The sequence below is a fragment of the Panthera uncia genome, assembly GCF_023721935.1.
Source record: "Panthera uncia isolate 11264 chromosome A1 unlocalized genomic scaffold, Puncia_PCG_1.0 HiC_scaffold_16, whole genome shotgun sequence".
Taxonomy (NCBI): domain Eukaryota; kingdom Metazoa; phylum Chordata; class Mammalia; order Carnivora; family Felidae; genus Panthera; species Panthera uncia.
In genome coordinates, this window is record NW_026057576.1 from 77802601 (window position 1) to 77817880 (window position 15280).

General features: G+C 49.5%; 1 protein-coding gene across 8 annotated transcripts in view; it reads left to right on the forward strand.

Moving 5' to 3' along the window:
- The window catches only part of ARHGEF7 (Rho guanine nucleotide exchange factor 7), a 105583-nt gene that overhangs the window by 86818 nt on the left and 3485 nt on the right, over positions 1-15280 (forward strand). For 6 of the 8 annotated variants that reach the window (XM_049647225.1, XM_049647224.1, XM_049647221.1 and 3 more), the window contains 5 exons: positions 307-400; positions 3658-3747; positions 6603-6779; positions 14779-14878; positions 15139-15193. In XM_049647225.1, coding sequence (XP_049503182.1) covers positions 307-400; positions 3658-3747; positions 6603-6779; positions 14779-14878; positions 15139-15193 — 516 coding nt within the window. The remainder of the gene's footprint in view (positions 1-306; positions 401-3657; positions 3748-6602; positions 6780-14778; positions 14879-15138; positions 15194-15280) is intronic. The other 2 variants (XM_049647226.1, XM_049647220.1) reach the window with 1 other exon arrangement.

Below are 15280 nucleotides of genomic sequence, written 5' to 3' on the forward strand. Positions count from 1 at the left end.
CGTCAGCCGGCCGTCTCCTCTCCAGACGCTGCCCGCGAGCCCGTGACACCTCCTTGGTGTGTTGTCACCATGCTGTGACTGGTCCGAGTAACAGGAGGGTTTTCCTCAGAGCCCGCACCCTCTCGATTTTCCATTAACGCCCGGCAGCTGGCCAGGACACCACAGTGGGAGTACAGTAGGAAGCTCTTTGGCACGAGCGGCTGAAGTGACTTAGTATTTCACGCTGTCACCCTTGCTGATGCTCCAGGAAAAACTAGTGTCTTTGGAATTTGTCAGAATGATTTTTTTTCCTTTTTCTTTCCCTAGGATCTTAGTAAGAGTCCCAAGACCATGAAAAAGTTGCTACCTAAGCGCAAGCCTGAGCGGAAGCCTTCAGATGAAGAGTTCGCCCTGAGGAAAAGTGAGTACGTGTGGTGTGTGTCGGTGAGGATGCAGGTCTGTCTTGGGCACAGCATTCGTTGGGTAGAGAGATGGCTGATGGCTTTTCAAAGACTTGAGACAGACGCGGGGGTCTGAGCCTTAATGTCACGTCTAGAGGAAATTGAGGAGCGATAGCAGAGCCCTGCACCAGCAGGAGAGCTAGCTGGCACCTGCGGTGCAGCGCACGCGTGATTCTCCCCTCGATGGGGCTGCTCGTGGTCTCTTGGCCTCTGTGCCGATCCCTTGTTCTGGGGAAGCTGGGCTGGGGTGCAGGGTCGACCTGGGACCACCTGGTCTTCCTACTCCCTTTGCCCTGTGGTTTGCACCTGTTGGAGGCATGCGGCTACAGCTCTTGATCCTCCCCTGCGCTTGCACAAGCCTCAGGGCCCCAGTGGACGCTTGTGAGGCCCAGAGCCGGATGCAGGGCTCAAACTCGCAAACTGAGATTGTGCCCTGAGCTGATGTCAGTTAGCCGACTGAGCCCCCAGGTGCCTGGGTTCAGATGTTTTTGAAGAGGGAGCCTGCAGCTGTGCTTTCTCCCCTGGGGGAGGGACTGTGGGGGATACTCTCCTCTGGAGACCTTTTAGGTTGTCACAACTGGGTGTGGAACTGCCGCCATTACAGGGGTGACGGCCAGGGATGCCGCAGGCCGGCCGTGTGGCGCAGCGGTGGTGAGGCCCCGGCCAGGGGTGAGATCTTGGGATCTCCCCATGAGAGGGGGTGCAGAGACGAAGATGGGGTCCGGGTGTTGGGAGGGCGGAGCCTGCACCAGGAGCTTGGAGGGACTGGAGGTAAAAGGAGAGCTGGGCCTCCAGCTGCTGTCTGCCTGCTCGGTGAGCAGCTGCTTTCGTGTCATCTTCCTTGTGCCAAAGTTACCAGGCTCCTTGTTACATTCCGAATCCTAAGAGTTTTTCTTGTCCGTGGGAGGGCCCATGCCACCCCGAAAATGTGTGCTGTCCTGCTCATTTACCTCCTGTAACATTTGTGAGGAAGGGAGGATCGGTGACAGCCGTTCATGCTACATCCTGGGGGAGCCTGCGCCCGTTCTGGCATCCGTGCTTTCTCTGGGTGCCGGGTGACGTCTAGCAGGAGTGATCTGATCCGCTGTGCGGATAGGTAACCATGCTCGGAGGCCACTCTTCTCTGGGCGGAGAGGGGTGACCTGCCCATGAGGTTAAGCTGGTCCCCAGGGGGTGAAACCTTCTCTTCTCCTGAGGGAGGAGCTCGTCATGAAAGGATCGGTTCCAGTAGGTGACGTTTAAGTTTGTTTCTCAGCGCTGAAACTCTCGGTGCTGAGGTTTGTTTTTGTTCTTCTTAGTGTGGTTGATGTGCAAGGCCGTCTTAGTTTCAGGTGTACAACGTGGTGATTTGACAAGTCTGTACGTTCTGCTGTGCTGTCCACAAGTGCAGCTGCCGTCGGTCACCGTAAACGCTGGCATTGCGCCGTGGGCTGTGCGTTTCATCCCCACGACTTAGTCACTCTGTAACCAGAAGCCTGGACCTCCCACTCCCCTTCACCCACTTTGGCCACCCCCCGGCCCATCGGCTGTCTGCATTTACACGTCTGACTTTGCTTTCTGTGTACTTGTTTGCTTTTATCTTGGATTCTGAGTGCCATCTTCTGGTATTTTGTCTTCCTCAGTCTTCTTTCACTTAGCACAATACCCTCCAGGTCCATTCACCTTGTCACAAATGTCACGCTCTCATCCTTTTTGTGGATGCATATATAATATTCCTGTGTGTGTGTGTGTGTGTGTGTGTGTGTGTGTGTGTGTACGTACGTACATACCACATCTTCCTTATCCATTCTATTGGTGGACACTTGGGTTGATTTCATATCTTGGCTATTGTAAATAATGCTGCAGTAAACATATGGATGCATTAGATATTTTCAAATTAGTGGTTTTGTTTTCTTGGGGTAAATCCCCAGTAGTGGAATTAGTGGTTCATATAGTATCTTGAGAAAGAAAAACAAAGCTGGAGGTATCATAATTCCAGATTTCAAGGTATATTACAAAGCTGTAGTGATCAAAACAGTATAGTACTGGCACAAAAACAGACACCTAAATCAGTGGAACAGAAGAGATTCCCACAATAAACCCACACGTCTATGGTCAGCCGCTCTCTGACAGAGGAGGCAGTATGCAATTGGGAAAACGACTGTCTCTCCAACAAGTGGTGTTGGGAATACTGCTCAGCTACATGCAGGAGTATGAAACTGGGCCACTTACACCCCACACAAAAATGAACTCAGAATGGGTTAAAGAACCTAAACGTGAGACCTGAAACCGTAAAACTTCTAGAAGGTATTGAACCTCTATTTTTTGGTAGAGTACATTTGGCTTGCTTTGCATGTATGCACTATCATAAAATGGTGAGGCTTTCTACAGCTTACAAATACTTAAGTCTTCCATTCTTCTGCATTTTTGCCAGAGTAGGTGAGCCTTTTAAAGTGTATGTCCACATGTAATACCATATACAAAAAAATATTGGAAACTTAGTAGTTCAGGAAAGAGAAATAGTTCAACTATAGGGTCATGTGAAGTAGGAAGTATCCGGGACTGATAGCAGTAGATGCTGTTAGTCTGGAAGGATCTATCCTCCTCCATGCCTTTGGTCTGAGTATAGGTGAAGCCGGTGTCTGGAGTAATCCTTTGGGGAAGGAAGAGGTCTGGAGTGACTCCTTCAAGGTCTGGGTTGTGCCTTATAAGTGTTACAGATGAAATCTCGATCACAAACTCGGAGATTGGAGGAAATGTGCTTTCCAAAGCTTTCCAAGGTTGTACCTATCTACGTAGCCGTCAGCTGTGGGTGGTGGGAAGCTTTCCTTCCAGATCTTTCCTTCCCGCTGTCCCTGTCAGCACTGGGGACGGTCTGACTTTTTTTGTCAGGCTTATGTGAAAACCTGATGCTTTGTTTTAACGTTTTACTTCTTAGAATAAAGTTCTTTTCTCATGGTGTTCTTGTGTGAATTGCTTGTTCCTTGGCCTGTTTTCAACTCCGGGGTGGGAGGGATATGGTTTTTCTTAGGGATTATTAGTAAGGCAGTTTTTATAGATTTAGGATATTAACCTTTTGCTAGGTATGTTGCAGGTAAAAAAATACTTGAAAGAAAACAAACCTTTTGAATATAAACTTCATAAATTTTGGAAAACCATTATCTGACAAGAAAATGTGTTTTTAGACTGTATCACGTACTTGTCGTTAGCTCAGTTGTGACATGCTGTGTCTTGACAGGCACAGCTGCTTTGGAAGAAGACGCGCAGATCCTGAAAGTCATCGAAGCTTATTGCACAAGCGCCAAAACGCGGCAAACGCTCAATTCGAGTAAGTTTCACGCTAGCCGGCTGCCGGGGCAGGACTGGCCGGGGTTGGTCACCATCGGCTCGCTGGCGTGTGGGGGCGGCCCTCGGAGTGACACTCTGCTGGTTCACCCTGTAGAGGCTGCGGGGATCCCTGTCCCTGGGTCTCTGCACGGGGTCAGAGCTGTCAGGGGGAGACCAGGTTTCTGCAGAACACCCTGCCAGGGAAACTTTAAGTATTAGGTGCTGCCAGAATATATAGAGCTTTCTGCTGCTTCAAGCAGATGGGCTTAGAAGACCAAAGATTGGTTCAGTTACTTTAAGCTGTTTCAACTATTCTATTGGTGTGATAGTGGGACTTAAGATTCTTAGAATTGTCAAAAATATAAACGAAGAGTGAGGCTTTTTTAGCTCCCCCCCCGCCCCGTTTTTTTAAATGCCGCATTAAAAAATTTTTTGGAAGTAGACCTCAATTAATTTATTGGTAGGTTTTAGCACCAGCCACTGCATTTTCCTGTATCTTTATGCACAGGGTTGTAGTAAGGAAATCTTCATCTGCTCAGACAGGAAATGGGTGGGCTCTGTCGTCTCTTCCTTGCCGGCATTTGGTGGTGGAGTGCGGCAGGGGGTACAGATGGGACGGTGCGCGTGGTCTGACTTGCCCTCTCTCCGGAGCAGGGCCGCGGCACCGCAGGGTGTCTGTCCTGCACTGTCATTTCTAGGTGGGCTTTTGGGTTTTATTTTTGTTTTGTTGGAGACTAGATTCGTGTCTTCTGGCATAGAAACTGGTTTCTGTTGGATCTTGTGTTTTGGATTTTGTTTTCACACTCACTTGGGACACATTGCTACCTCGGCTTCATTCCCACCACCTCGCTGTGGCGACTCAAATCTTGTCCTGGCTGGTATTAGACTAATTGTGAAAAAAGGACAGGTGGGAAAAGGAATTTTTACCTCCTTTAGCTTTCTTTTTTTTTTTTTAAGATGATGACAGCTAAGAAGGTAGTGCTGGTAGGATTAAACCCCAGGGAGTGTCTGCAGATCACCTAGAAACTTCCCTGTGGCCTGATGGCCACATGGAGACTCTTGTCCATATTTGCCCTGGTGAGAACACCTCTTCATAGTGACTGGTCAGCAGGATGGGGGCGAAATGCAAAGGCCTGAAGATGGGGTGGAAGTCAAGTCAAGTGATCATTTGTAAATCTAGTTTGTTGTCTTTTGATACATTGGTTTTCTGTATTTGATAAGAGACTGTTTTAAGTAATAGGATATATAAGATGTGGACATAGTGTTTTGGGTTTTGAATTTGAGATTTTAAAAAACTCTCTCAACTTGAATTCCTTGAAATAAAATTTTAACCTAGTAGTCTCAGGTGAACAGACCGGGTAACAGGAGGGTGTGTGTGTGTGTGTGTGTGTGTGTGTGTGTGTGTGTGTGTTCGTTCGTTAGTTCGTTTGTGAGAGCCTCGTTTGTCCATCCAGGAGACTGTGCCCCACGATGTGCCTGTGGTCCCTGCTTTGGCTGCCTTGAAGGGATGGCCCATAGGTCATGCAGATTATTTGTCCTCTGTATTACATGTTTCCATTTCTCCTGTGCAAGGAAGGCATTGCACGATACGTTGGTTTTTGTTTTCAGCTGATACTATGGGCTAATCACTCTGGGGCCTCGTGTGCACACTCCTATATGGCCGTAACCCTAATACTCTTGTGACCAGGTAAGGTAGGGGGAAATTGATCCTTTATGCTGGAAAGGCAGTGCGGGGTTACAGTGGAGGCGATTCTTCTCGTGTTAACTGCTTAGCCAAAACAGGCAAATTCAGCTCCTTCCAGTGTCCATTTGGATGCCAACAAGACATTATAAACCAGACGTCTTTGGAATCGATTTCTGTCTCGAGGAAGTAGTGACACTCGTAGACTCCAGGGATTTAGTTGAAGGAATGCAGAGTAGCCGCCCCTGCTTGTTAAGGTTTGGGAATGGACTCGGCTTTGACCAGGAGCAGGAATAGGACGGAGGCCATGGTTGCCGTGGTGTGCCATCGTCTGTCACGTGGTGTCCCTGCAGCCTGCATGCCCCTGCACAGCTCCCTGGCTGGGGCCCTCGCTCCCAGGTGTGGCTCCTCTCTGGCTGATTGCTGTTCTCCCATCTGGTGCCCTTTGTCTTCTGTTGCCCTCCTGTTAACACAGTGGCTCTCGGTTCATCGTGTCTCTTGTCCCACCAGTAAAGGGTCTGCATTGGGGTTGAGAACGTTTGAGCAGGCGTCCCCCTTCCCCTGTCCCCTGGCTGAGCTCTGCGGGGCGCTGCAATCGTGGGTGGTGCAGCGACAAGGAAGGGCCCCCAGGGACGTAGACCCTATTTAACCCCTACTCCACTCTGAAACTTTTACGGTGGTGGTGGTGGTTTGATAAGGTAAGTGTAGACCCCATCCTAAAGATGAACTGAAAAAGTCGAAAATCCTTGGAAACTCTTTTGCTTCAACATATCCACCTAAAGAATAGGAAACAATTTCTAATTTAACACCTAAATGGTTTCTTTTACAAATGTCATAAATGAGACTATTTGCTAATGGAATAGTTTACTTGTGAAATGTCTGTAGAATGATCTGTGGACATGGGCTTATGTGAGGGCTCGTAGCAAGATCTGTAAAAAGAGACAGTTTGCAAACAATACTGTGAGATTTATTTAAGTCTACTTTTATTCTAAGGGTTGTGCTATTAAAACCCACCGTAAATAAGGAGAAATGAACATTGTTGCCATTTTTTAACAATATTTTCTCTTTTCCTTCTCTTCCCATCACCTTTTGCTTTTGTTTTCATGTTTTTGGTTGTGGCTCTTCCTGTCCGTCCCCTCCCACCTCTGCCTGTCACTCCGTCCCTCCCGTCGTAGCATGGCAAGGCACTGACCTGATGCATAATCACGTCTTGGCTGACGACGACCAATCAAGTCTAGACTCCTTGGGTCGTCGCAGTAGCCTTTCCCGTTTGGAGCCCTCAGACCTCTCGGAAGACTCTGACTATGACAGTATATGGACAGCCCATAGTTACAGAATGGGTTCTACATCTCGTAAGAGCTGTTGCTCATATATCTCTCACCAGAACTAATGCACTTCTGAGCTTTTCTTAACAAATGCTTGTTGTATCGCAGCCTGCTTTTCTTAGATGTTTTCTTGCTGTTCCTTGTCTTTTATGTGATATTTTAACAACTTTTGAGAGCGTTTCTGATACTTCCCATTGTATTTTGCGGAGGCCCAATTGCCAATTTGACCCTCCGTTCGAGTCGCTGCTGTTGAAGGAGATGGTGTGCTCACGCGGCCCGTGCCCGGGGCTTTTCTCCGTGGGTAGTGGCGGTTTTGCAGCTCCAAGGGGTCTGGGTTTTTATTCTCAGTGTAGCACCTGTCTCATTTCTTTTTGGATACAGCTGTATGAACACTTTTATATTTTATACTGAAACCATACAGGTTTGTGATCAACAGACAACACAGAGGTGGCTCTGGCCTTGTATGGGGATCCACATCTTTTATGTATGATGGACCCACTGACCAAGTAGTTGAGGAGACAGGAGAAGGAAGAGCTCAGTAAGAGGGCTGAGTGCAGTTTGGACACCGCTCTCTGAAGAGTCCTCGGGGCACTTGGCGGCCACGGGGAGCCTTGTGTCGGTGTGGCCGGCAAGGGCTCTGTGCTCGTCCGTGCACCACAGATGGCTGTCCCACGTCCCCGTTTGCCTGTGGGGTGGGGGTTGTCCAAGGGCCAGGTACTGTCAGAGCTCAGACCCTCCCCCGCGTCACGACGCCACGCTCCCCTTGTTTGGAGTCCCTCCCCGCTGAAGATTAAATGCAAACTCTGATGCACGCAGCCTCTGAAGGTGTACGTGAGACTCCGTTCAGAGAGGCGTTGGCTGTACCCTGAAAGGTGAGTGCTTGGCTTCGGTCCCAGCCTGGCTGCGCCCCAACCTCCACATTACGTTGCCTGCAATGGACGCGTGGTTTTCAGCGAGTAGCTGCAGTGAAACTCCGTTTACGGCATCCCATCCTGTGTGATCCTCCTCCTTTGCGTGTCTTGGGGCCACCTGAGTCCGCCAAAGACCTAAGCTGCCACGTAACTCACTTAGAAGAAAATCTCCGATTTGGAGGGGACTCCCCCGCTTCCCTGGGATTTGTTGTGAGGAGGTTTCACTGGCCTCCCTTAGATGAATCTCGGCTTCAGAAAACTGAATGTGATGTGTCGCGTTCAGTGGTGGCACCGGAACCACGTTTGGTCATTGCCAGAGTGGAGAAGCACCCTCCCCCACGCATGCTGTGCTTGGTGTGGACAGGGAGCCTCGTGGTCGCGTGTGAAGTCAGACCGACTTCAGGAAGCCAGATGCCGTGAGGAGCCGGGAATGGCCGGTTTTCCTCTCCTCGGGGTGGCTGGGCCGTCTCCCCTGTCCCCTACCTCACCACACCACGTATGCAGTGCCCGCCCTTGCTTGCACCGTGCCGCTGCTGGCGGGGCGCCGGGTCCTGTTGCTCACGCGCCCAGAGGGGCTGGTGGCCCCTTGCAGCGGCGCGGTGCTTAGAGAGTCAGACGGCTCAGGGACCGCGTGCGGTGAGGTCGTGAGAAAGACAGAGAATTCCAAGCATGTCTGTTCCCAGATAGCTGTTGGGCTGCTCATGCCATCTGGAGATTTCCTAGTTTTATATCAATTAATATAAAGAAGTTGAGCAATCTTCAAATTAGAGCCCAGTATTAGCCCACGGGAGAGATGGGGTTTCTGTGTGGTCAGCCAGATAGCAGATGGAATTTTGGAAGAAACAGAACTACGAAGTTCATGAGTGAACTTAGAAGCAGTGGTTTTATTTTGTGTACGTACAGCAGTCCCCTCTTCTGATCATCACGTTAGAGTGTCCTTTTATTGCTTTGAGGCTGTGTCATTGTGCGTTGGCTGAGACGCCTTTGCCAGGCCTTAGTGACCGCGGGCTGCCCGTGTTGTGGGCTGCGCACAGCACAGCGGTGAGACGCCGTTAGTCGTTGCACTTGGATTTTTCTGCATTGCCAAGTATCATCGGGGTCATGTTCCTGAGCCATTTCCTTTCCTGTACGCCAGGGTTTCACCCTTCCTCATCCGTCCTCTCGTACTAGTAAAGCCACGTGGGCAGGGATTCTGCTGACGTTGAGGTCACTGCAGAACAACACCCTGGCTGTTTGTTGTTCGGGCTTGTTGTGAGTGTCTGGCACCATTAGCTCTCGTGACCTGGTTGGAAGTGTCCGTGCCACAGGCTGGAGGTGGCCCCTGGGTGGCAGTGGCGACGTGGCTCCCCGGGGGCCGGGACTCTCCTTCCCCCTGCGGAGCTTCAGTCGTGCGGAGAGGGAGTCTCGTTTGTGTGGCTCTGTCCTGGCTGCGTGCGCAGTCAGTGCTCTAGCGTGAGGGTGAGGACCCTGAACCCACAGGTAGGTGAGCGCTGCCTCAGGCCTTGTGCGGGGGCCTCCGTGGTGTTGCCATTGAACTTACGCTTGCCACAGTGTATAAGCTATATTAATTATGTGTTTTGCGTGAGGTTGCCAAAACACAGTAATGTGTAAATAGTGGTATGAGACCTTGAAAAAAAAATCTATATATTGTGCTTTTTCTCTGTGAATGGGAAAGCCATTTCTGGTGGATGACTGCCATTTGAAGACTCAGTTGGATGTAAACCTGATGTTGCATTGTATTGTACAGTATGCATATTATTGTTTGTGGTTGCATATGGCAATGAAGTGTTTGTTTTATATATATGAAAAAAGACGTCTGTTATGTACAGTTGAAATAAATTTTGCATTTGCTAGCCTGTGGCTTTTAATATTTGTTACCTGGGGGAGGGCGGGGGAGTAGCCTAGCTTGTGACTCAGTGTGTGACAGGGCTGTTTTCCTGTAAGTTGTCTTCCAGAGGAAGGCCAGGTAATGGGACTCTTTGCTTCTGCTTTGAGAGAGAAATGTGCACTTTCTTAGATTAAATACGTTCCAGACAAAACAGGGTCACTCCTTAACACATTTTTATTTCAACTTTTTCCAACAAGTTTTCTATCACTGGAGGGTTTGTCTTCAGAAAGAAGCACTCTTGGTTTTTTATGCACAAATGGGGGGAAAAACCCCCACCTAACTTCATTAGTGTTTTTTTGCTTTTGCTTGGTTTCTTACTCCTTTTTTCCTTAGGACTAAGATCAGTTTTAACGTTGGTTTTGTAAAGCGTATGCCCAGCTGGCTAAGCAGAGAGAGGAAGTGTCGTGAGAGGCTAGAGCAAGGCACAGATGGTGAACACCTGTAAATTGTTCCCTAAAAAGATGCCTCACATCTTCCCAAGAAAAAAAATTAGAACCCTTTGGTAGCCAGTAAATCACAAAGTGACTTTTTGGAAAGATTTTATTAAATAGGTTTTGAAAACCTGTAATATTTTCCTTCATTCTGAAAGATCAATTCCAGTGGAGTATAATTAGATACAGATTTTTAGAAAGATTATGAATTTAAGAAGTTACGGGAGTTTGGCCACAAACGTACCAGACATCTGGCCAGATGGGCACGTGGTCTCTTTTCTGGCGAACTTAACGCTGTTTTTAGGCTTGTGATGAAGGCCGGCCCAGCCACGTGTGCACACACACACACACCCCACCGTGCGTCCTGGAGTTGACCCAGCCTTGTGTCCCAGCAGGTGGCTCTCCAACAACCAAGAGGTACCCTGGGCTTTGAGCCCCCCACCCCCACCCCACCCGCTCTGTGCCCCGGGCAGATCCTCTGTCAGCGCGAGTGCTTCTCAAAGGAGGATCTGTAAATGTTGCAGGGGGCAGGGTTCAAGTTGTCTCCAGCTTCTCAGTCATGCCTCTCAGTGAGCAAGCTCCCGCCCATCTCCAGCTGCGTGGCGCAGGGCGACCCCTGCTGGGGGCAGTGTGCAGCTGCCGTGGCATGTCTGTGGGCGGCGGCGGCCAGAGCCCAGGCAGCTGCAGACGTGTTTTTGGGAGTCCTCCGGTTGGGGAAACGCTGGGTTGGTGCCAAGTATAAATTGTCATCTTATTGTCTTCACGCCTTTACTGAACAGCAGCAAAGCCAACCGGCACTCGTGTGCGTGTGATTATAGAGGCAGACAGGGCCAGAAGCTAGGCCAGCACCACTCGTAAAGAGTGACACGGAGAACTGCAGTGGTTCCGCACTCCGATGACGTTAGGAAGTGCTGAATTAAAGTGGGTATTTTTACTGCAGACCTTCTGAAAACCTTCACCGTGCTGCCTGTGCCCTGTGGACCTTTGAAGAAGGGGCTGTAGCAGTCAGCAGTTTCCAAAATGACATGTGGCAGAACCCCTGCATTAGCCAGTGGAGGAGGGGTGGCAAAGTATTCCCCAAACTGAGAAGGCACTTTGAGGCTGGAAGAGGAAGCAGGCGACTCCACACTGTTTCCACAGAGCGCTCTTTGGGGAGGGGCCCTTACTGACGGGGTGCTGCACGGCTACTCCAAGGAATCCATGCCTCTGTCCACAGGTCGTATAGACCAGAGGTCCTGGTGCCACCACCTGTGTGCCCGACAGGGGCGGGTGTGGGCTGGGAGAAGTTTGTCCACTTTGGTCAGGGCACGCATCACCCCCGGGGACCTGGCCCGGCACAGTAGCCTAGGGGGAGGTCATGCGTGGACACGGATGAGATAGTACCGTCCGTGCCCGTACCCTGTTAACCTCCTGGAAACACAGAGTTTGGGAAATAGGGATCTTGAATGTGCGGAGCCATCGTGAGCACATTTGCCTGGGTCTCAGCCCCTGAGAGGGTTTTAAACAAAGTGACAGAACGGTCTTTGTGAGTTGTTGTTTTTCCAGACTAAGTAATTCAGGGAAAACATGTTGTGATACATGTAAAAATACTTCAGTAATCTTTGAGATATTAAATCTACTTTGTAAAATTTGGCTATTGCTATAGAACAGACTTAGTTATAAACCTGGCTGGGGAATATTTATTGTTTAACTTTCTGAAAGACTGAATTTTCTGTCCTTTGAGAAAAATGCTACATTGAAACCAGGCACATTGTTGGCATCCCTGGATTTCTTTGTAGGCCAGTAAATAACCTTATTATGTCTTTATGGCTCCCGGCTCACTGTCAGATCCATACATGGCATTTTTCACACTAGCCTCTTTCAGGAATCAAGCAGTTAGTACGTTCTGCCGATAACACATTCTCCAATGTAAGTTTTTATAATAAATTCTGGTGTGCTCTCAGCATATTTCCAGAAATAACCATCACATACATGTGAGTCTCGTACCAGTTCTCACGGGCTTGGTCCTCTGATGTAGTGTCGTTCTGTAACGGAAGTTACACTTGTCCTGGTACTCGTGCGGACGGGACAGTGCCCGCTGTCCAGCCCATGTCCTTACGACACAGATACCTCTGGTTTTCCCTGCCATTTGAACCTGGAGTGCCGCGTATGCCTCACGGAGCAGTGCCCAGGAAGCTGGGAGATCCAAATGCCTGGGGAGAAGCACACAAGAGTCGGGCTTCCCAGAGTGCTGCCACGTGTGTCATTAGCTTGTCCACGTGCGGAAACGTGCTTCCAGCCGGTGTGATGGCACCCAGCCGCTACCTGTTTTGATTGGACCGTGGCACAGGGCAGGTGGCAGTGGGGACACTTGGCAGGCGACTGAGTTTTCCGATGACGTCTCTTCACGGCGAAATTCACTGAAACCATCGGTTTTCCACGTGTGTGGTACGCACACTCGGCTTTTTGTGAACCCTTTCCTGTTTTTGTGGGGAAACGGCACGTGAACTAGCCTTCCCGATGCTCACGTGGGTCCTGTTGCAGCTGTGTCCGAAGCGCGGGATGGCACACGGCGGCCTTCAGAATCTGCCCCTCGGCTGGTGCCGCTCAGCTCCTGTGCGGCCTAGGAACGGCCTTTAAGAAGATAAGCCTGTATTTTCCCATGCGGCCCAGAACGGCCTAGAAGATATGCCCGCAGCCCCTCAGAGCCATGGCGCCGGGAGCAGGCAAGACCCCAGGAGGTGGATTGTCGTCAGCATGGCGCTGTCTGTGACAGGGCGACCCTTTCAGGGACTGTGTCTCGAAGGATGTCACCCTCTCTGAAGAGTAACCCCCTTTGTGGGTGGGGGACTGCGACGGGGTGGCGGGTGGCCCATCGGTGAGGGGTACGACATAGCCATGGGAGTGCAGGCTCGGGGTTTGCAGGGAGGCATAGCGGACAGTCGTGAAATAGTACAGACGCCTGCTGTGGCTTGTGCCCAAATTTTCCGCACTCTGGCTAGAATACTGAAGTGCTTGACTCCCCCGAAGGGCCGCCCTTTATTGGTATAAAAACGGTATGCGTGTTGAAGCTCGTGCTGTGTAACCCAAGATGGTACCTGCCTGCCTGGAGTTCAGTCTTCTCATGCTTGAGATGACCAAGGAGGAAGAGGTCTGCATCCTAGTTTAGTTCAGTTCCTGCTGTCACGGTTTCACCGTGTGCTTGGATTCGACACCCTTCCCAGTCTGGGCGATGGGGACCAACATACAGATGGTGGCAGGGAGAGTCTAGGCCACCGCCCCATGGCTGGGAAACTTCCGCCCTCCTTCCTGTGGCATGCCGCAGCAGAAACGATACGGGAACCCCCTGGACGGTGGGATCCTCTTGTGAGCACTCTTGCTGTCAAGCTCTCATGGTAATAATTCCTGCTCCGAGGAGCGTAAGCTGACACTGAAATGCTGGTGGACTATTCCTTAAACCCCATCCTGCACACGTGGGTATTCTCCTGAACGTTCCCGTGACAGAAGGGCACACAGCCAGCCATCCCACGGTTTGACGAACTTTCAGGAAGGCGGGCTAAAGGTGAACCAGGAAGAAGCAAGTTGTGCCAGCATCTCTGTAATTAGCACATAGCAAATATCAAGTGTATTGTTTTCATATTTTTTTTTAAGTTTATTTTTTATTTCTGAGAGAGACAGCGACCATGTGAGCAGGGGAGGGGCAGAGAGAGAGGGAGAGAGAGAATTCCAAGCAGGCTCCGTGCCATCAGCACAGAGCCTGACTTGGGGCTCAAACCCACAAACCATGAGATCATGACCTGAGCTGAAACCAAGAGTCGGATGCTCAACCGACTGAGCCACCCAAGCGCCCCAAGTGTATTGTTTTTATTGAAGAGGTTTTGCAGGTGTTTGTGTTCTGTGTTCTTTCCTCAAATATTTGTACCAGTATTTTTCAAAAATATATATAAATGTTACAGTGCTTGTTATAGATAAGAAAATACTATTTCAAGATTTTTTTTTTTTTTTTTTTTTTTTGGCGTCCTTAAAGATCTGAGTCTCCTTTTCTACCTGTTCAAAAGCTGGGTTTCCCAATTTCTGAAGTACCCATTTTGTAGCATGCGTGTATTGAGACAGGGTCCAGGCAAGCTGCACTGCTGGGCACTGGTTAAATGGTGCCAGCTTCCCTCCAGCATCGTCTGTGGTTTACCACCTTTTGTTTGGAAAAATGTTTATGTGCCAGGGAATGGAGAATAAGTTTTCATGCAAGAAGTAATAAATCTCACTTTTTCTAAACCATGTGCCCTAATCTTTATTTTTAACTGTCACTGTAGAGTTAAATGTTTCACCAGTTATTTGCATTTATAAACACCCTGTGTGCATGTATCATCTGACCCATCTTTCTAAAATGCCCAGAATGAGATGGCTCACAATCAGGTTGATTTGGATATTCACTCCCTCCCCCCCAAATTCATTTTGATATTTATTCCGAAATGTCCAGGGCACTATGGTCAGAACCTTTAACTTACTACCTGTGGAAGATTTGGAGATTTAAAAGATCCATAATCCTGATTCAGGAACCGAAGCTTAATAAATCGCCAGAAGGCTACTGCTTCCTTTCCTCTGCGATGCTTTCAGCACGAGAAGGACTGGGTTTGCTAGACAGAAGTGGAGAAAATTGGCAAAAGTTGCCATTCCCTGTTTTACGTAGAGGATTTTTAATGTACGGTCTCTGGAATTTCATGTAAATGTTGACATAGTGCTGTAGAGTCAGGTGTCAAGTTCTGCCGTGTGCTCACCTGTGGGTTTTGCTTTTGTTTTTTGTGTTTTTAATGATCTAGGCTCACGCAAAGAATCTGCTCCACAAGTTTTGCTTCCAGAGGAAGAGAAAATCATAGTTGAAGAAACTAAGAGTAATGGTCAGACAGTGATAGAAGAAAAGTAAGCCACGTTCCAGCACTTTAAAGTGGGCCACGCGGGTGTGGGGAGGGGGCGGATGGCGAGGAGCCCTGGAGCCGGAGACCTTTGAGGGCTGGCCCTCCTGGTGTCGTTGACAGAGTGGCATTAACTCTAAGCAGGCTGTTGTAAAGTGGACGGAGTTGGGTATTTGCTGAGGAGGGTCCTGTCGTGCCTCCCGGTAAAGTGCGTCTGTGTCCTTGCTCCCACCCTCGTTTGGGTGTTCATCCTGTTCTCTGCTTCAGGAGTCTTGTGGATACTGTCTACGCGTTAAAGGACGAAGTCCAAGAGTTAAGACAGGTGAGTCATAGCCAGCCTGTTGACCTTGTTTTTAAAGGAGGAGAAGGGGAAACCACCACCTCCAAATTAAGGCCGTTTGTCTGAACG